General features: G+C 32.4%; 2 protein-coding genes across 2 annotated transcripts in view; both read left to right on the plus strand.

Moving 5' to 3' along the window:
- The window catches only part of LOC107443298 (very long chain fatty acid elongase 4), a 270,628-nt gene that overhangs the window by 130,270 nt on the left and 116,920 nt on the right, over nucleotides 1-23,438 (plus strand). The gene's annotated exons all lie outside the window — the stretch shown is intronic.
- Nucleotides 3,927-23,105, plus strand: LOC147803178 (dehydrogenase/reductase SDR family member 7-like). The gene is made up of 4 exons (XM_087153699.1): nucleotides 3,927-3,954; nucleotides 5,046-5,177; nucleotides 19,009-19,121; nucleotides 22,488-23,105. Exons 1-4 carry the CDS (start codon nucleotides 3,927-3,929, stop codon nucleotides 22,887-22,889), a joined length of 675 nt encoding a protein of 224 aa, XP_087009825.1. The 3' UTR covers nucleotides 22,890-23,105.

Here is a 23,438-nt window from a genome sequence, read left to right on the forward strand (position 1 = left end):
GAGAGAACCAGGGACCCGCTACCTACCCTCCACCGTCTGCGAAATCGACCGTTATGGCGGAGCAAGTTTGATGGTCTGGGCAGGCATCCTGTTGGATGGCAGCACACCTCTCCTTGATAGATTCTCTGTCACTGGTGTGAGGTACAGAGATGAGGTTTGGGAGACCTATGATCGCTTTTTCAGGGGTGCAGGTGGCCCAGAGTTCGTTTTATTGGACGATAACGTGAAGCCACATAGACTGGTCGACGAATTTCTGGAGAGTGAGGATATTTGCCGGATGGATTGGCCAGCCAGATCTCTAGACCTCAATCCTATGGAGTATGTCTGGGACGCTCTGGGGAGGGCAATTGCAACTCGCTACCCTTCTCCGAGAACCATCCAGGGAATGAAAACAGCGTTGCTGAGCGAGTGGGACCCATTGCCACAGTAAATGATAGACTGCCTTATTTCAAATATGAAATCATGTTCCAAGGCCTGTATTATGTTCCAAGGCCTGTCAAGGCGGTAAGAGGGGACCCTATTAACCCAATTTCTTTTTTGTTCATTCTGTTTCCTACCTTTCTCAACCGCTGTTTCATACCTTCAGACACCAACGAGTGTTACTCCCATTGTGCAGCTCTAGTGCGACGTAAATAAATTGCCTACCTGTCGACCCATTTTAATGAAAGCAAAAACAGTTTTTTGAAAATATCCCCTTGCACGATTAACTGCGAAAAACATCCGTCAACTTTCTGAACTGGAAGTTGTGGAAGAGAAAGAGGTTTTCTTGTGTTTATATTTAAATTGAAAATATCGGGTCACGTCAAGTTTTATGAATGGACAAGCAAACCTCTGACTCTAGATCTTAGATTCTTTTTTTAAAAAAAAGGAAAGAAAAATCTTGAGATGGCTATCAGAAACGATTACTACAATACAAAGACCAATAAAAAAAATTTTGATTATAGATCTAATAGTTGTTGTTATAGATACTTTCACTTCAAGACATTATTCGACTGCACTAGCGGCATAGCTAACTTTTAAGGATTACCAAGGCTTCAATAGTCTGTTTGCACAATTTTCTAGTGGTTGTGCAATTTGCACTTTATTTCCCTTTTCAAGATTAAAAATAGATCATTCTTACTATAGTTAGAATGTACTGACTACAGATAATGCATTTGACATAGAATATGACATTTTTACTAAATATAAATCAATATACTTTGCTTACATTTATTACGATTCACTGGGGCCGTAAGAGCCTGGCTGGCCGTACGTTGAACTCTTGTTTGTAAGAACGAAATCCAGCAGGCCGAAGACAGTGAATGGTGACTGGTGCATGTTAAATCTGTCTGGTCACAAAGTCCTCCATGTTCCCGTAACATATTATACCTATGGGGGTACTGAAATGGAGATTGATCATTCTCTGGTTCAGGTCAAAATTGCGATCTCTGGATGAATGAATGGATGTATGAACGAGTCCGCCCTATAAACGGGTGTAACGTATGGGTGTGGCAGAAGTCGAATTCTTGGCCATAGATGGCGGTACTGGAAAATAAGAACAATCGCACCACTTGCCTTAATGGCCTAAGACAACAACATTACGATTCGCTTTTTGTTTGGATCGATGAAGGGTAAATATATGTTTGAGACTCACCTACATTACAACCACTATCCACAGCATAGCCATTAACCATTCATTGTAAAAAGAGTAAAAGCGTATAAATATGATTCAGCAGTTCTAAGATCTGAAGAGACTTGAAAAGACAAAGAAAATTGCTTGTAATAAATTTTTACGCAATAAAAATGAAAAGTTGACAATCTCTTAAACACCGCTTCAATGTACAACGCATAAGAAAATAATAAAGAAAATCATAAATGTGTTTTTAATGCTGTTATTAGTTGTTATTGTATTAGCAAAAAATGAGGGTTCGAATTTTCCACCTGAAGTACAATTAATAAACACCGAAATTTTTTAAAATCTGCTTTTTTAACTACATCAATCCCTAATTCAGAAGTTTATGTACTTGCTTTTAAGATAATCGTTCAAAACATGGTTGATGGCCTTATAAATAAAATCTTCAAAGGATTTTTTGTTCGGAGGGATGGAAATTTTTTTAATGTGTTTAGCGTATATACAAAAAAAAATGCTTTATTTTTACCTGAAAATGGCCATTTAAAAAAAACAAAAATATAAATATTTATAATTTTTAACGCTAATTTTATAAGTTCTTGCATATTATAAAACAAGTAAACTAGTTTTTTTAAAATTAGTCAGAAAAGCAGTGATAGTTTGGGTCCCTTGATGTTGATTTCCACGTTTTAAGTATTTTGCTATAAATCGAAAAAACTATTCTCTTATTCAAAAATAATTTCAAATAAAAAATAATTTTTAATACTTTTTAATTATATTTATTTACTAAGGATTGAAAAAAAAATTGGATTTTAAGGCATACAAATTTTTGCTCTATTTTAAAGTGTGTAAGTTTGTCGAAAAACAAATTTAAACGAAATTATTTGAATATTTTTTTAGAAATAGAATTTTAAAACATGGCTTTTTTTAAAAATTTCATAATTCAGAAACTATTACGATATTTAAAACTGCAAAGTTTAAAATAGTGTAAAAATTTGTAAACTATTGAATATTTTTTAAACCTTAATTAAATAAAATTAGTCTCGATGACTCAGTGGTTAAGAGACTCAACTGTTATTGGGAATTGAACACCTGTGACTGCTTGAAGCCCACCCACCTTAAGATGGATAGGGAACATCTTGTCTAGGAAATAAAGGCGGTCTGTGCACAATGCTGATCACATTGCCCCAACCATGCCATTGGTGGTAAAATTGTGGGGCCTCAACCTACATGACCTCTGTCCCACAACAAGCTGTTGAGGGAATATTTTTTATAAATATAATAATAAAATGATTAAAAAAAATTAAAAATTATTTTTACAAGAGAATTTTGGCTACGCGAACTTTACAATTGTGTGCAAAAAATTTTCAATCTGCTTACTAGATTTGACTAAATTCGCAGAAATTAAAATTGCGAGATGAAAAATTACGGTGCTTTAAATTTCAGCATGCCGACCAGGTGGCCGAGTGGTTAGCGTGTCTGACTGCGGAGCCATTGGCCGCGGGTTCGAATCCTGCGCAGAGCATGGATGTTTCTTTCTCTCTCTCTCTGTGTTCTATGTCTTTTCCTCTTTGTGTGAATGTGACTCGCCCTATAAACGGGTTTGTGGTTGTGTGGGTTGACATAAGCTTCGCTTCGCCGCAGGTGCCCACTGGGTAGCGAAAAGAGAGTAGCAGTTCTGGCATTTCTGTGGGCAATGAGACAAACCCCAAGTGCCCGTCTTTAAAGAAAAAAATCAGCATTAACCATTGAGACAGTAATTTTCCCTATATTTTGAAGAATCCAAAATCCATTGGGAAAAATTTTTTTATCCAGACAAAAGTAGATTTTCCAGCGTGATTTCGTAACCTAAATTCTCGTAATTTAAAATCTGATGAGATGATATTTAAAATTAAAATTTCAGACCCAATAACATACTTTCGCTGCATTAGCATACCAATTTTTTGCAAACTCTGCAATTTTTGAATTGTATGGTATATAAATTTTTACAGCAATTTAATCAGCGTAATTTTAACTGGCGAAATTCTAAATGACTTGATGTTTTTCTGATATGACTTGAAAAATATGACTTCTTCACTTCATTAATTTCTCATATTTTTTCACATTTTAAATTTTGACATTAAGAAACTGGCATTTTAAAATTACTTAAAAATGTGTTTATCAAAATTGGTGGTTGTTGACTTCCACCGGTGAATGTTGACCATTACATAGTCGCTTTCGTAAATGTCCAAAATATATACTAGGTCTAACTAAGTACTATTTCCCGGTATACATTTGCCCTGCATGCCCTACATTAATGTTTCTTGAGGTACCAGTCATGAACTGTTGGAGGAGCCAAGTTGAAAGTAAGTTACGTTTGTGGAGTGAGGGGATTTCCGAAGGCAACAGAGTTGGCGATCGGAAAATCAGAACCATTTCTAGCAAGAGTATCTGCAATCTCTTTATCGTACACCCCAACATGCGAAGGAATCCACTGGAGGCATTCCCTCAGGACTAGAAGCACTGGAAAATTCTGGTCAGATTTATCATGTATTTTCGGGAAATTTTTTATGTATTGGATAGTATTTTTACTGTCAGTCAACATCCAAATATTACTATAATCAGTAGTAAAGGCAAGCTCAAGAGGACTCCCAATAATTTCTGATCTAAAAATTGAGCAAAAGTCAGGATACTAAATTTAATTTTCTTCTCAGAGTTGCTGATGAAAATAACTCTACCCTCTTCAAATCCACTTCCATCCGTGTAGATAGCCTCAGGAAGGACATTATGAATGGGGGCCAACTGTTTTAGAAGTTCAGGATGATCCTCTTGCTTACTAGCACGGGATTTCAAATCCTCGTTGAAACTAATGTTCTCAAATGATACTGTAGGCGGCAAACAACTAAAAGTCAGCGATGGAATGATTTTAAAGTTCATAAAACCATGCTTCTCCACAGTGCTGTGTACTCAGAATTTTATATACTGTAGTGTTCAAAAATTAAAGAAACAACGTTTCAACAGCCATGTTTAATATCTCTTTTATAAAATGAGAAAATAAATTTATTAAAAACGATTCATGGTAATTAAAGCCGGCAACTACATAACATTCCGTTAATAATATCAGTGAAACTTGAAACAAGGTGTTCTCAGACACAAAAAAAATCATAATTTCTAATGTCTGAGAACAAGAAATATTAATTATCTAACGGGGTGAAAATAATTCATGTTTGTAGTAAATACATATGATCTTCTTGGTGTAAGCTTTATCATTTATTGGAGCTTTAAATACACCCTTTAAAGTGTGATTGAACTATCGATTCGGTATTAACATGAAATAAAGTATTCGTTCGCACAATTGTAAAGAGTTTGTCAACATCAAATTCGAACAGGTATTACAACCGTTCTCTGAAAAAGTATTCCAATTTAAACAGAATGAATCATTTACAGGAAAGTTGAGGAATAAAGTTGCGTGGGGCATCGAGTGGTCTTGGAGAATATTTGGCGTACGAGCTCTCCAAACATGACCGCAAGATTGTTCTCTCGGGCACCAGTCAAGAGAAACTGAACAAAGTGAAATCAAAATGCAAAGGTGAGTGTGTTTTTTATGACGATGCGATGTGTCGACAAGTGAAAATAATTCCAAAAGCATGTCCTAGACTAATAATACAAAAATTGGCCTCTTTAACAGTTTTTCGAAACAATTAAAACTTTCGATGTTTAAAAAAACTGTTTGATATTAAAATCATGTAAAGCATTTCTCGAAATATGGTAAACATTTTTACAGTAGTAATTTACAGAAAGCATATGGTGTGCATTTTTGGCCGAAAAATTGAGTGTCAACTGCAGATAATTTTTCAATTGCTATTTGTCATATGAAAACACCATAAAGGGCGACCGATAATTTTTGTCACCAAAAATTAACAAATCCCTGACTGAAGACTCCCCGTGTAGTAAATGGTGACTGATTCACGTTAAATCTGTCGAGTCTGAAAGTTCTCCCATAACAAATCATACCTCTGGGAGTACTAATCCAGGAGTTTCCTTGTCTCTCTGTATTGGTTCCAAAATTACAAGGTTACAGAGTTAGCAGTCGTAAACCCATGAAATTGGGTTCACTGACGGTCATAAAATAAAATAATGTAAAATACCACGTGTTCGAGCCGTGGTGGAATAGAGCCTTCCAACTGTAATGGCTGTTCAATAGGAGTTCCGCAGACGGGTTCGAGTAGGAGAAATTTTCGGTGGTTAAAAATTTGAAAATCCGATTAACATTTCATCAAAAATCAAATATGTACAGTCCGCAAAAAAAAAAAAACGAATCACCCTGAATAGCTTTCGTTCTAATGATCGGATTTTCACGAACTAAGTGTCAATCTTAATGGTTCCTGGGGGTGACCTCAAATATGTTAATTAATTAGTGCTAACTATTAATTAAATTACGAAATCAGACACAAAAACGTACTTTCTCTGAATAAACATATAATTTTTTTTACATATTTGGAATTCTGACCCTTGAATTAGGGGGGGGGTAGACAAACTTTTAAAAAAATTGGGTGGTAAATTGGGCCGCAATAATGGTTTATATATTTGGCGATAGTCCAGAAAACCGCCAAAAAAAGTCGCCTGTGCAAATAAATATTTTAAGATAACCCATTGACTAATTCAAAAGAGGAGTGCTTAATTTTACTAGGTTGCTACGCAACCATGCTCTGATAGTAAAAAAATTGAAATAATGTTCAGTGATTGCTCAGAGGGGTTTAATTTATTGTTAATAGAGAATTTCTCGAAGTTTCTAGGCAATAAAAAAATTTTTTAGGGGATTCCTGTTCAAAAAGCAAAAAAAAAAATTTTTTTAATCTCCTTTGAAGAGTAAATTTGAATCGATTTATAAATTATTTATGACAGTTTTTAGAATTTAAATACATGAAATTTTTATCTGATATTATTTAGATTACACTGTTTTTACTATATTTATTCGAGGATTTTATACTAAAATCAAATGAACATAACTTATTATAGCTATATACAAAATTTTAGGGATAATCATTTTTACAGCTTTAATCGAGTCTTCTAGGCAAGAAAGTTTGAAGAAGAAAAAAGTGCTTGAAAAATAAAATGTAGATTGTAATTTAATGCACATTCACATGGCTTTCTGTAATTTATGATATTTCTTTTTTCTGTAACTCAAGGAATTGCTGAATGTTTAGTGGCATTTTAAAAAGATTGAAATATGCTGTGTTTAAGAATAAGATATTGAAATAATATGTTGCATATTGTATGATTCATTGTTTATAAAGTCGCTTCATTCTGCTAGATATTTAGGTTACATGGTTTCCTTTGGATAAAGATGATTAGCAAATAGCATCCTCGTGTTTCGATGCATTCTGAAACTTACGTTCGCAAATTCACCATAAAATGTCGCACAGCATATTCTTCAATTACGATAAGCTACATTTACCACCAAATACTGCTACTATGGTTATTTTTGCTTTCTTATATAGTATATCTGATGATCTCTTTTTAAACAGAGCTCGTAAGATCCTTAAGATACTGAAATGGGGGCACAAAAACTTAAGAGATAAAATATTTAATTTCATTAACTCAAAATATCTGGTCACAAAATTTTAATTTTTAAGTTAAATATAACTTTTACAATATTGATGTTCTTACGTTTTTAAAGACCACATGAATCCTGATAAAATATTAAAATGCATATGTTTACTTTAACGAGTGTAAAATCCTTATCAAAATAATGATCAAGACCCAAATGTAAAACAGTATAATTGACGATAAAAACTCAACTGGCTTCAAAGCATATGAAGAGGGAAGTAAAAGTCGACATGTTTCGAGATTTCAAATATAATCGCCCATTCTCAAGACTTGTCAGGCTTGGATAACTTGTGACTTTTATTATTGGACGCTCAAAACATGTCTATTTTTATTATCATCTATTATTTTTTAAAATCAATGAAGTTTTTATATTTTCGATTCAGTTTCTTGGGATTATCCATTTAGTTACACAACATATTAAATTATTTCACTCGATATTAAAATAAGTTTTACATATGTTATAGGCACAGGTTCTTAGATTGAAAAAATAATAATTCACTACTTTGTAAAAAAATCAATGCAGTAAAAAAAAAAATTTTTTTTTTGCTGCAAGCCTTAACATTTTAATTTAAGTCATAAAAAAATTCCGTTTACAATTGAAATTTTAAAAGTCGAATGTGAAAATGGAATGTCCCCTAGTACTAGGAATCGAAATTAAATAGTTACGAGGACAGCTTTTTTAAACAAGTTAGCGTTTCCGTCCTACTCGAAGTTGTTTGAAAAGGTATTTTTTATATATCGATTCCAAAGTTTATTCTACATATATTTCAGGGTATACTTTCGGAGTATTTCGATCGAGTTTATTTTTACACCCTTATTTGCTTAAATTTATTAAATAATTTACTTAAAATAAATTATTCAAGCTGCATGATTTAATGCATTTATAGTATAATAATAAACGGAGCTTCCAACGCATATCCTTAACCTTAATACCGCTATCATTAAATAAATGGAATAAGCTTAGATAAATAATAAAAGTTAATTTTTCCCTCGTTTTAATCTTCAAGGAATAATATGTTTCGATCAAACAGATTTCATTCTGGAAATAGCGAAATTATTGAGTAGGTCCCTTGGAGCAATATCATTCTTATCTTCTTTTGACGAAATATAGGAAAAATTAGTTTTCCCAGTTTCAGTAAAAAGTATGTTAGCCTACTTGACACGTTTTTTTAAAAAAAATTTTATTAAAATAAGTTTGGAAATTTTGTATTTTTTATAGCATTGTTTTAAAAAATCAGATGACTCTAAAATTGGCACAGCTTCGGAATCCTTACAAATTTCAATTTTTAGTATTTCCTGCTTAACAAAATAAGGCATTTTCCTGATAACAAATTATACTACAATAATATCTTGGAAATCATGCTAAAGTAAAAAATTAAACAAAATAGTTTAGTATATTATCAGGAAAAAAAATTTACTTGGTATCATAAAGAGTAAAAGATATAATGAAATAATTAGTGAATCACACGTGGTCAGATAATTAAAAATTTAATTTCACAACTAAGATAGTAGGACGACATTTAAGATATTGAGATATTTTAAGACACTAAAAAAATTGGCTACGTATTCCACAGCTTTTCATGTTCGGTATCTTTATCCTCTTTGTAGTGACTTATAAAACATCAAAACTCTTTTAGATAATCTATGTTGAAGTCGCGAGAAACAAAACAAAAAAAAAGACAATCAATAATTTATACTCTTTTTTCAAAAAAAATAGTATGCTTAGTAAATAATCAGCTGTTTTGCATTAAATAATTTTAAACAGCGGAATGTTTTTAATTTCTTAACTAGGTTTTATTGTTAACTAGCAGATAATAATTCTTTTTAAGAAAACTTGGCTATAATTTAGAAAGGAACTTTACTTTAAAGAAAACCTAAATTAAAGAACTGAAAAAATTGATTAGTATATTAATGAAGAAATAATAAACGTAAAATGGTAAAGAACAAGATTTTTAAAATGTTAAAATTTAATTAAATAGTTGGTAAAATGGTTCTGCGATACACTTCCGGAAATTTCTTTTAAGATTAGGATGATATAGGGTAAACCAACAAATGACGGAGCATTTCATAGATATTTCTTAGAAGTAAGATTTTAAACGTTTTAATTTAGATTGATTGGTAACAGTAGCTTACTACCTAACAATAGGAAGTCATCTAACAATGCATTTAGTTACCTGGTCTTTGAGTCTTCTCTGGAAAAAGTTTTGAATTTGTTAGTATCTGTTCAACGCCTTGTTTCTTTGACAAAATTATAAGGTCAGTGTTTGTTGTTATCCGTTTAAACTACAATTAATTGCATATAATAATGCCGTTTTTTTCTCATTGTGAAAAAAAGAATTCAAAATATGGTCATTGAAGTTACGTTTTATTTATTTTAAGCATCATAACATAAGCAAGTACTGAGATTAGGGGGTGTTTATTAACTGGATTACCGAGCGATGAAAAACCAATGAATAAACAAGTGTTCCTTTACTGGGATTTTTTCAAGTTAAAGAAAATAAAATAAAAATTTTAATTTTCTTGTACCTTTTATCATATTATAAATCAAAATTATGTTAAAAATAAAAAAACAACAACTTCTAACCAGTGAAGGAACAGGCATGTTCCTTCACTGAGAATAGATTTCCCAGTGAATGAATAGTATGTTGTGAAATATGATTTTACATGGATAATTAGTAGTTCAGCGACATAGAGGACTCCTAAAATTCAGTTAAATGTTGTATGAATAGTTCCTATAGCAATTTCATTTAAATATGCAAATTTAATTGCTAAATTTATTTAAAGAATTATAATAATAATTAATTTATTATTTATCTTTATAAATGTAGTGATTAGTTATTACATCATATCTTAGACACCTTAATAAGCTATGTTTATTAACTAAATATAACAACTAAATATAATAATAAAAGCTTGAATGGAAAATTTCTTTGCAGGATTTTGTGCCGATAATTAGCCAAATTATTATCTTATTGCCGTCTTTAATGTCCTAACGGGAACTGGTAGGAAAAATCCATTTAAAGACAATTATCTAGGTGAAAAATGGGTGAAGATTTTTTAAGGCGACGTCCACCGATAACTCAGTGCAATGCGAAGATAATTTCAAAAGGCAAAACTTCCCTTAGAGAATAAAATTTGAAATACTGGTTTTAAGAACTTCAGAAGAATCTTTAGGAGGGAAGTAACCCTGGCATCCTTTTATAAAGTGATTGCATTTACAATGCGAATGAAACAAGAGTTGAATACTGCCCTTAAACGGGAAAAATCTTCGGCCTTAAAAATTATAAGGATTTATATTCTAAAGTACCTAGGAAAGAAAAAGTATCTCCTTTGGTAGTTTTTCCTTACAGAAGAATTCGTTGAGATAATACAGAATCAGTCCCTGCAACATATTTCATTGGAAAAAGCTATTCATGAAATGAAACGATGACCGCAGCAACATTTTACAAATATATTGCAAATGTTTCTACCCATGTCTAATTAAAAGTGCAATCAAATTCCATATTTTGCTTCTTCTGAATAGGTATAAATCTCATATCAATTTGAAACTGAGCAAGTTTTGTTCCTCAAAACAAATTTTCTGGTTTAGTTTTCTACCTAATTCTTGGAAATCTCTCGTTAGATCTTGAAAACAAAAGAATTGTAAAACAATATGTCTAGAAAATTTTACATCCATTTTTAAATAAGATTTGAGGCATCAACTGATGAAGTTAAAATGCTTTTATGAAATGCGATATTTTTCCATTCGATGCAGAAAACGTTGACTGTAACAAATGCATGCAAAACAGACACCAAGAGTTAATGAGCAAGACAACTTATCAACAAAACACGTGCTTCGAGAGTAACGATGCGCTATTTCTTCAGAAGCTTGAGAAGGAAATCTCACAAGTTATGTTGCAAATTTTTAAAGGAACATTGACAGAAAACTTTAATCTCCCAAATATCCAATAGCCTGTGCTTTTCTCAATATTGAAGAATTTATTTCAAAAAGAACAATTGTATAATCAAATTTTGGCTCTGAAGCTGAGACAACTAACGTTAATAATGAAAGTATCTTGAAAACTGATTTTGAGATAAGTCCTCTTGAGGCATTGTTAGTTGCAAAAACAATTGGTTTCATAAGTAACTACTAGATATAAGTCAATGAGAGATGTGTTTTACTCAAACTTCGAAACTCCTTTTTCTCATTTATTATCCAGTGAGGAATTCTGGAAATGGAACTGGAAAATCAAAAGAAATTTCGGAGACACATTTACATTGGCCAAAAATTTGGAAAAAAGAGGAAGGTTAAATCAAAAGAAAAAGAAATAAATTACTCATGACGAAGAGAAAAAAAATACTTAAAAAGATTAAAAAAATGCTTAAAAAATATTGGGAAAAGAGTAAACAAAAAAATGATCGAATTATAATAATAATAAAAACATCATCGGATTACACAATGATAAACATTCATAATTTAGAACGAACTATTAAACTGTGAGAAAAAAAAAGAAAAACATTTTTTTTAAATTATGTATTCAAACATATGTTACTTTCCATTCCATGACTGAAAAAAAAGTAATATTTTCCACATTAACTATGGTTATATGTCGTAATTCCAAGAAAAATCTTGTTTTTAGATATTTGTGTGGCCTACGGATTCTTACGAGCATCAAATATTCTCAAAATTAAGTGTTCATTCACTGGAAAATTTAGTGTTTATTCACTGGTAAGAACTGTTCCTTCTCTTGGTCATCTTACTACTTATTATTTAAACCACCAAAAGCTTAAAACAATATTATGTAAGTTATCTAACTTTTTTTTACATAATTTGCATTTAATAACAAATATGTCGACACCATCATTTAGCTAAAATTACAAATTTTGAAATTTTCATGAATTATTTTTAAAGGCAAGCTAAGCTTAAGTGTTCCTTCATTGTTTAGTTTACCCTATAAGATGCTGAGAAATTTGCGATGTTGTGAGAGATGTTTAAAAATGTTGACTATGTATTTTTATTAATATTTATAAAATATATATTCAAGAAATTGATAAATATATTATTCCAAATCTATGTATACGTATGTATATTATTGGAATTGTATCAGTTATTGAAAAAAAAATTTAAAAAATAAAAAATAATCACATTAAATAAGCACAATCTGGTGTATTCTATCAGAAGCACGCTTTTTTAAAACTAGATATTTGTTGAATAAAGTGTTTTTTATTCAAAATTCTTTACTAAATTGCAAATAAATTATTAAATGACTAAAAAAGAAACATCGTATTTTATAGTGTGAAAGAACTAAAAATAAAAAGATTAGCAAACGATTATTAGCGAAAAAAATATGAATGAAATATTATGCTATGCGCGCGAAGTCAAGTTCCTCCCAAGTTTATCACATTTTAATATTAATCGCCCAGATTAGTTATTTCTTTATTGTCGCCAAATTATTTTTTTAAAAATAATTAAATTAAATTTTTCTCAACTTCTAATAAATAAAAACAGTTGAAACTTTAGATTTTTCAATTGAAAAATATGTAGATTAATATGGTATAAAAAAATTCATACCTTATAATTCAATATTTTTTCATCCTCACTTTAATTAAATAATAAAAAATAATAAATAATTATTAAAAATTATTTTTTGCATGAAATTATCTTTGGGTAAATGAGTTTTATGAGTGGGTGCAATTTTTTTTAAATTTCTTTATTAGTTTTGAAAATATGACTGAAAACGCAAAAAGTGAAATTAACATTAAGGGGTACGAACTTTGAATCGCTCTCCTGACCAAACTATGGGGACCACATTTCCCAGATTGCGGCTACCCCCTATATTTTGAAGATAAGAAATCTAAATATGTAAAAAAAAATTATATGTTTATTCAGAGAAAGTACGTTTTTGTGTCTGATTTCGTAACTTAATTAATAGTTAGCACTAATTAATTAGCATATTTGAGGTCACCCCCAGGAACCATTAAGATTGACTTTTAGTTCGTGAAAATCCAATCATTAGAACGAAAGTTATTCAGGGTGATTCGTTTTTTTTTTTTTTTTGCGGACTGTACCATGGTCGTCCCTGCAACGGTAGGCATTTCCTTATTTGTCACTTCCAATTGTTTTGTTATTTAGCTGCTTTGTTCAGCACAATATGGTATTTAAGATTTTGAAAATAAAGTTGAATTACAAATTTAAAGCCGCTGTGTCTAAGAGGGTTCACCGTTCAATGAGGGAAACCGGGTTCGAGTTCCGGCTCACACCGACCACAGTGCTGACGTAAAACATCCTCAGTGGTAGACTAACAAGGGGAGATTCTTATGGTTTTCCTCTCTATGTGACTCAATGCTGGTTAGTTCCATCAAAAATTCTTCCGCTTAGGCAAATTACTCCCTATACTTGATCCAGGAGTTCCTGTGTCTTCCGGATTGGATTCAAAATGACAAGGTTACGGAGTTAAACATTAGTAGTCGTAAGCCCAAAAACATTGATTCGACTACTCAACGACGGTTATAAAATGAAATAAAATACCCGTTATTTTTTTTGGTTTTAAATTATACTTTTTTGCAGCAACCTTATTTTAAGACAACAAAATTTAAGGTTTTCTTTCATTTTGTTAAATTGTGAGTAGAATAATCTTCAGGAATATTTTGTTTTTTCCTTCTTTGATCCAAACTCTCGACCTCTGAACTCTTCGAAGAAATCTTTCTTTACCCGAATTTAATTCTAGCTCGTAATGGCTATATCACACGAGAGAAAATATGTGCAACTGCAAGTGTAACTGCAAGTGTAAGTGAAATTTCTCCAAAAATTGCTCGTGTGATATAGAAATCACGGTTGCACGAAATATCTGCAACCGTTCAGGCAATTTCTTTCATGAACCAATCAGATCGTTTGCTTTTATGACGTTTCAATTTTATGTAATGACGTATACAAATGTAAATAAAAATGGCGGCGACGTTGTGAAGAGGATGATCGGATGAAATTTTTTTATAGAGGAAGCAGAACAGTTTTTTAGTTTAATAATAACATTTTCTTTAAAATCAAAGCATTAAAAATACTTTCACACGATGAAATAACCATCTCAATGCAGTTGATGTACTACCATAACAGGAACCTGCACATCATTTTAGTATCGGTGAGTATAGTACACTATTTTCTAAATAAATTTTCTTTTAAAATATTTATTTATTTTAAGCTAATAAAATTAAAACTTATTATAATTTGTTCCGATCAAAGTTTTAATTACTTTAAATAGAAATAATTTCTATTTTTATATATGTAATACTGGCGAAAAGCTTTACTTTGAAATATTCGCCAAGCAACTCGCCAAACTTTGTTACATTATTATAACATAAAATATAATAATGATTATATTTCTTTATTTTCAAATTTTAAACTTTATTACTGTTGATTGTAAAAGCATGTGTCCGATTATTTGAATTTTTTTTTATTATTATAATTATTTGTGAATTAATTATTTTATTCTTCCCTAAGAATTATTTTAATTTTTGAAAATCTAAAATGCAAATTTCCAATCTCCTTGTCTGTTTCTACATTCATCCCCTCAATTCTTTTTTTTTGTGTGTGTGTGATGATTTACTAATGATACTTTACTTTTTATCTATACTTCACATTTATATTTTGATACTTAGCTTTTCTACAATGACAGTAAGTATGTAAGTGTACCTTACTAATTTTTCAATATACATAAATTTTTAATAGTCTTCGATCATAAATACAATCTATTTTTCTTAAAACAAATTTCAATCCAAACATAAGAACTACAAAACCAAATATACCTGCCATCTTTCATTAGTGTATAGAATAATCTTAGAACTCTAATCAAAATATCTGTCAAACTTAAAATAAGTTTAAAGGGGATACCTAAGGACTTAAATGATTTCAAATTAATGGTATTTAATCTCTCTTATTCTAATAATGTGTTGGTAAAATTTTATCATGAAAGTGATTTCTTTCTTTTATTTCAGATATTTCGTATAATCCTGTAAGGTTTGTCTGGTGAAGAAGGAAAGAGATGCAATACAGTTTTTATGAAAGAAATTAAAAAATAAGAAATGAAAATGAATAATGTTCTAAATATTTCACTTGACAATAAATGTTTTGTTTTTTAAATTGATTCTTGTATTATTTAAAATGCAAAACAAAACATGTAAAAAAGTCTGTAACAAAATAATATGATACATAAAAAGTATGTTCTTAATAAAATATTGTTTTTTTTCTTCATAGTTATAAATAAATTTTAATTTATATACTGTATATTACAATAAATTTGTCCTAAAATAAATCCTATAATTTCTAATTAAATTATCTCATATCAATAAAGAATGTTTTAAATTTTACAATAATAAATTGTAAATATGACATTGAAAATCCTCTTATATTTAAAAAACAATTTTACTAAGAAATTGGAAAAAATAATTTTCATAAAAGTGATACTCCTGATATGCAATGTGTAAATGAATAAAATTGATGATCCCTTAAAAACTAAACTAAACTCAGCGGCACAGCCCACAGAGGGCCAAGGTTTTCTGTGCCCATCTCAGTTTTCTTGACCCTTGGGCTCTGGGATGCAGGAGCATTTGTTCCGGTTAGGTAGTCAGCCATACGTGAAACCCCCAGTGTTTAGCTCCCAAGTATGCTTGGTACTCATTTATCGACCCACTGAAGGAATGAAAGGCTTAGTCAACCTTGCTCGGCCCGACGATCGAACCAGGGACCTGTGGCACGACAGCGCGAAGAGCTACCGCTCAGCCACCGGGCGTGATGATTCCTTGATGCAATGAAAATTAATTTGATGACAATAAAATTCTGACACATTGTAGTATAGACAAGTATAGACATTAGTAGTATAGACATTATTTATTATGTATTTTTTAGACTAAATTAAAAAAATAGAATTGATTTGATAGAACTAATAGTTTTGATGTTATAAATATTTTATGAGCAAAAGGAAAGTCAAAAATTGTATATTTCATACATTAAACCCTCATTTCTTCTAAAGAATTATTTCAAAGGACTATGCTTTTTAATTAAGCTTAAAAAATTAAATTTGAAGAAATGCCTTACTTGTTTAGATAGCAATGTCAGTTGCATAAAATGGTATAAGTCATAAAATTGTCCTTTCTACACATGAAACTTTTATAAATTTTCGAGTAGCTAAACTATTAAATCAGACAGCTTGTTTTTATTCTGATTCGATTTAGCGTATACATAGATAACGATACCGCACTTGCCTAGCTAGCATGTTAGATAGTAAATATATATAAATAAACTATGCTTTTACAGGGTGCGGAGCCAAATTCAACAAAAAATAAGCAACTTTTAAGAACATTTTAGGCACTCAAAAAATATTTTTAAGCACTATGTAAATTGACAAAATGCAAAATAAATCTCAGACTTCACATGATCATGATAAATTAACTAGAATTTGACAAAGAACTCTTTTCTTGATTATATTAGCCATTAAAAAATGATCAAGAGATTTTTCAGTTCGATTTCAGAGGGTGAAAAATAAAGCCTGAAATTGAGAATATCTTGCAAAATACAGCAGAGTTGCACATGAGAAAGCAAGGATCTCACCGAACCCAGCTCACTAGACGCACATGCGGACTCGCAAGTACTTCACCAAACCTGTAAAATGATTGGCGCTTTCATACGCTATGAACTGACGGTACGCTGAAATTGATCGTGGTTGAATGAATTCTGAAAACGTGAAATAGAAAAATGTGAAAAACACGTTTTTATATAATACGTGGTGAAAATCGACATTCCCTTTCATAAATTTCATTTTCGAAAAGGGAAAATAAAGCACCTTTTAAAAACATCCATTAAGAAAAGCACCTTTAAGGGCCTTTAAAAAATGAAAATCGAAAATAAGCACCTTTAAGCACTTTTCAAAAACGCTACGCACCATGTTTTATACCTTAAGGCTTGGTTTCTTAGGACAGGACGCCGTCAGCTGGAAATCAGCGTTAACCTCTGATTGGTCCATTTGTGAGTTTGATAGTATACGTCATCGAACGCTCATCTTGAACTACAATTGCCGTCCAACTCAACTGCAGTTGGATTACAACGTGACGTTAACCACAGAAGCAATGGCGGACAACATCCCACAGCGCATTGAAATCAGCCAAGATTTTGATTTTGACATTAAACATAGCTTCTTCATTAAACATAGCACTCTTCATTTAGCTCAGCTGCAATGTGTTTTTTCTTGGACAAAGTCATTATTTGTTCTCTAAAACACTGGTCGACAATAACAAAATCAATACAAATTCAAAATAAATATTTGTTTACGTTATTAACGCATGCGCAATGAGAGAAAATGTCTGCGTTGGGCCGACTGCTCACGCTGAGCTAACAAAAAAGTATTTTTATGGCGTCAGCTCTACGTCAACTTTCCGCTGACGCCCAGATAAGGCGCTAGTTCTAAGAAACCAGGCCTTGAGCTAACAAACCAGTATTTTGTTGGCGTCAGCGGGACGTTGACGTCACGCTGACGCCCAGATAAAGCGCTTGTCCTAAGAAACCAGACCTTTAGTCACTCAAATCAAGATAAAAAAAATTGTCAAAATTCTAGATAGTATTTAAGTCCATCCCCCTTTCACCCCCTTATCCTTTTAGAGACGCAGCATGTATTTAAGTCCATCTCCCTTTCACCCCCTTATCCTTTCAGGGACGCAGCATGAAATTCATTGATATCTTAATATCATCTCATATTATGAGGTAGAAATCATAATCCTTTTTATACTATGCTACTTAAATATTGGGGAAATAAAGTTTTTTAGAATTTTAAAAGACTTAACACAAATACAAATGTAAAAAATTAAATCAAAATCAATCAATATTCTACAGCGTCTGTGATTTCTTTTTCCTCCCTTTACGAACATCGTTCAGAAACTATGATATAATAAAATATGATAAAATAAAATATGAGCCAAAAGTAAAGATAAATAACAAAATATGGTAACCCATTTACATGCAACCGTTCAGGCAATTAAGCAACCCTTTCGGCAACTCCGAACGGAGGAATTGCGCTTAGAGTTTCACTTACACTTGCAGTTACACTTGCAGTTGCACATATTTTTCTCTCGTGTGATAGAGGCAATAATTTCGCAAGTGGTATTTATTAGGACACTACTTTTTGCATTTAAAAAAATTGAAAATACGAGGATTTCAATGTCTTACCCCTCTTCTCCTCTGGTTGGAATAAATCACAAAACCCTCCGTATGTAACATTTGAACAGCCCTTTATTCCATAATCAGTTGTGTGAAGATCACCATTTTTAGTAATTGTGGGGCTGTTTATCACCTACGTTGAGCATATTTGAGACTATCCCCTCGAACCATAAAGATTGAGTCCTAGAACGTGAAGATACGATCATTAGAACAAAATCATGGTTTACGCACTCTTCTGCTTCACTTTGTCGAATGTCTTCAACCTCATGCGGTATAGCCTCATGCGCACATTGCGATATAGCCACAACTGGCTCTTGCGCCAAAAACTAATAACTAACTTTAACCTCATGATAAAATGAATTTTTACGTGAAGGAAAAGAAACGCTATCGCTACTGAATAGTGTAAAATTATCAAAATCTGTTAAGTTGCTCTTTGTCACTTCTGAAAATTGTCTTCTTACGACAATCAAACAGGTTTTGAAGATTTTGATCCCGCTTTACCTCAATTGTAAAGTTTAGATGACGCTTATCTTTTTTTTTCTTAAAAATTATATCTTCAACCGCAGAGTGAAGATGCGTTATTGTAATGAATTTCAATGCATGCTGTTTCATAATGAAGATTTTGTTACAGAAATGGGATTAAAGGAAGAAGATATTCTTGTGCTGCCGTTCAATATGGCTGATTATAAAGTACACGAAGAATGCTTGCAAAAAGTGGTGCAGAAACTTCAAATATTTGGACATATTTAAGAGGTTTTATAATGATTGTAATGACAGCTGAGTGGAAAAAAAGAGGATAAAATGTTGACTTTCAAAAGTAAATTTTTATTTATCCCACTTCATTATATCATAAGATGATTTGTAGTGCGTCTCGCTAACACAAATCCATATATAAATTATGGCTGTATATTCAACTAAATGTAATGCTTAAAAAACATTTTTCGTTTATTTTTTTTCTTGATAATGTGAATAAATTTTAAAAAGTTGAGAATTTCTTAATATCCAAAGCATTTCTAGGAGAGTTAAAATGTTTTAAAATATACGAGACATTATTCACCTACCGATTTTTAGATACACTTCTTCAACCACTTATATTTCACAAGAGCCATTTGCTGTTACATTGATTAATCATGAATATATCAATATCTGTGAAGGTTATACGGTATCCAGCCGATTTAATTATTTTCTTTTCACTCCAAAAAAAAAAAAAAAAACGGCGTCTGAAAGCAAATCAACTCTAAGAAGTTCCAAAATTATCGCCTGTTCGAGTTGTGCTGCTTTTTATTTAGGCTTATGTGAGCCATACGGAGGTATTTGGGACTCATACGATGTTCACTAATAGATCTTAATAGAATTTCCAATAACCACAAATTTTCTTTGAGACATGATTGGTAAATTCCAGTTCATTTGACGTAAAACGAAATAGAGGAAGGAAACCAGTTCCGTTAGTGGCGGTGGAAAATGGGGCTACAGCATTACAAGAACAGACGAAGAGTGATGCAAGAATCAGCAGTGGAATGAGGAGTTAGCCGAATACTGGATATACCGATTAGCACGGTGCGTAAAGTCTTACTGAGCATCGTGAACTGTTACCCGTACAAGATAACTCATGTGCAGCAGCTGTTACCTGCTGACCTGGGAGCGAGTGAATCTTTTGCACTACGATTGCTTTCCTGGATAGAATTTGACAACGAGTGGCCATGGAACATTCTGTGGTCTGACGAAGCCCACATCCATTTGCAAGGTTCTGTAAATATGCAAAATTGCGGGATATGGGCGACCGAGAATCCGTTCCAGCTACAGCCATTACCTCTTCATTCTGAAAAGGTCACTGTATGGTGCGGAATAACGGCAGCGCTTATCGCCGGTCCATTTTTTTTCGAGATCAAGCCAGGTCCTGTTACCTGCACCGTTACTGGCAAGCGACAAGCACTTTTGCGTCACCATATCCTTCCGCCACTTCTGCAGGATTAGTGTGTGAATCGCACCATATTCATGCAAGATAGCGTTCCTCCACACATTGCTACCTCTGTGAAGCAGCTGTTGAGAGCTCTTTTCGGAGACGATGGGACCATAATTCACCATTTCCAACAACGTGATCGCCACGTTCATCGTGTGATTTCTGACTTTGTGGGCACCAGAAGAATGTTGTTTATAGCGTGTGGATTGAGAATCTAGGCGAATTGAAGGCATGCATCACACACCTCATCCATTGCATAAGTATAGATACCCTCCGATCTGTTGTGGAGCATCCCATTTTACGCTTCCATTTAGTAGCAAAACAAGACGGAGGGCACGTCGAACAACTTATGCCTTATCATTAGTAAGATGTTTGTTATGCTTAAAAGATGTTTGTTTCTTGAAGGTCTTTTTTGGGGGGCGGGGGGCATTATAACTGTTGTCTCTGTGTACACATATTCTTGTCTTTTCGCTAAAAAATGTTTAGTAAACCCCTGAACTGCATTGTTTCCTTTTGGCTCACAACATTCCTGTGTAATGAATCCATTCTTTGGTCTTTCCCCTTACATTACCCTGACAGCGTTATCTTTCGGCAGATTTTGGAACTATTTTTTTCTTCACTAAGCAAAATTATATGATGATGATTCAGTATGATGATGATACACTCATGATTGCTCTGCTAATTAAAAGGTCTGAGGGCTGCTTTCTAACATTGGTACACACTGACTCTTTACTGCAAAAACACTGTCTCTTTACTGCGAGAGGGATTTTTCAAAAGCTTTTAGGTCGCCATTTCTGTAGACATGCATTTGCTCGACTTGTTTTTATTACTTTGTTATTATGTCCACTGATTTTTAAAACATTTTCAGTGATAACACCCATTCATCTTGCTGATGACGTGAAATGGGAATTTGGATAGTGTTTTCTTTCGAGGGGGGGGGATACGGACAGGCCTATAATTTCTCAAAATTATACTGATGACCTGAAACGGAATACGAAAGGTTTACACTTACCAAATATCCTATACTGATGTTTTTTTACGGTTAAGCGCCAGTCTACATTCGCCTTTTAATAAACTACACTGACGTTGTTTCGAAAATTAAGTGCAACTGCCCGCTATACATTTGTCCGGTCACTGATATTAAATAAATAATCCCAGGAAACTGAATCGGTAAGATATTACCTGACAGAAAACTTCATACACTTCAATAATAAATAAAATTGAACTGACAGCTACACTGACGTTGTTTTGAAAATTAAGTGCAACTGCCCGCTATACATTTGTCCGGTCACTGATATTAAATAAATAATCCCAGGAAACTGAATCGGTAAGATATTACCTGACAGAAAACTTCATACACTTCAATAATAAATAAAATTGAACTGACAGCTACACTGACGTTGTTTCGAAAATTAAGTGCAACTGCCCGCTATACATTTGTCCGGTCACTGATATTAAATAAATAATCCCGGGAAACTGAATCGGTAAGATATTACCTGACAGAAAACTTCATACACTTCAATAATAAATAAAATTGAACTGACAGCCAACTTGTTGCCTATTTTAAATGGGCGCCTACTTTTGATGCGCTTGAAACATGTTGACTATCATTTCAATTTTGTATATGATTTCGGAGATTGTATTTACCTAGGAAGCTATTCTAAAATGCTCCCTCAGAAATTAAGAGCTTAAAATTCCTATCCTAGAGATTATTTAATTATTTTGGATTATTTGCTAATTTTTCATTTACATGGGAAAATTTAAAAAAACAGTTTAAACTTTTCCTTCAAATAATTCAGAAGGGAAGACCAACTGACATTAGTCATTACGTAATGATGCATGAATGGGCAATAGATTGGAAGTTTGTAGTACAACCTTCAAGCAATGCGCATGCGTAAAATCGGGTACCAAAGTCGGAACGTAAATCTTAATCTTATGAATACGTCAGCTTCATAAGAGAGACAAGTGGAAAAGGCGGGCAACTAGAGTTTGTGCAACCAGTCAAAGCATAAAGACGGATGTCATCGAGTTTGTGCATAACTAGACAGAACAACGACAACTATTTTACATTTGTTTAACTATAACTTGCATGCTACGGATATAAATTCTAAAAAAAATGTGTTTTCTCTCATTATTGTTCCCCCATTTAGATAGATATCCTCGTCAATAATACCGGAAGATCTCAGAGGGCGAAATTTGAAGAAATCGATGTTCAAGTGGATAAAGATCTGTTCGAAATCAATGTCTTTGGCACAATCAATCTCACAAGAAAAGTTTTGCCTCATTTCATTGCCAACGGAGGAGGACAATTTGCCGTCACAAGCAGCAGCGTCGGCAAAATGGGTAAAAAAGTTGCCTTTTTTAAATCGTCGCTTACTTCAATTTTTTTTGACAAGGGGTGTTATATCAACAACAAGTATTTGTATGAAAGCCATCTTCAATTTATATTTATTAGAAAGGAAATCAAAAGGTGGGGACAGTTTAATATATCCTTCCCTGGCCTGCTCGATCTCTATATTTCTCACAAATCGAGCATATTGGACAGCCACTGAGTTAAGTCGATTTAGCGGTGATTTTACAGCAACTGTGGAACAAGATCCTGCTGGACATCATAAAGTCTCAGCAACTTTCTCTCAATGTCCGATAGCATCCTGCATTCGCGGTGGCTTAAGAGGGTACTAAAACCTCCATTCATTTGCATTTTTTCCTGCAATAAATGATTGATCATTTTGCCTTGATTTTTTATCGCTTACATCTATCACCGTTGTACTTGCGTACGTAAAACTTCGTTTCATTCTGACAAGTCTTTCTGGTGCTCTAATTTTTATGGCAATGGGCGCATTTAAGCTGTAAAAAATTTATTTGAACAAAATATTCTTAAATACTCAAGGCGGAGGAAAAAAAAACGTGTTTGATTGCCAATTGAATCTAGAAGATTTGTCTAATAATCGTCATTCAACTCCTGTCTGTCGAGTAATAAACAAGTTTTGATGTTTAATAGTGATTTGTCAGATTTTTATATTTCTTTACTTTAGTAATAATTTTAGACTTCTATTATTTTAACTTCAGTCTTGGCAAGAACTTTTAAAATATATTTTAAA

This window comes from Parasteatoda tepidariorum, chromosome 10 (genome assembly GCF_982258835.1).
Source record: "Parasteatoda tepidariorum strain Cologne lab strain chromosome 10, Ptep-v5.0, whole genome shotgun sequence".
NCBI lineage: Eukaryota > Metazoa > Arthropoda > Arachnida > Araneae > Theridiidae > Parasteatoda > Parasteatoda tepidariorum.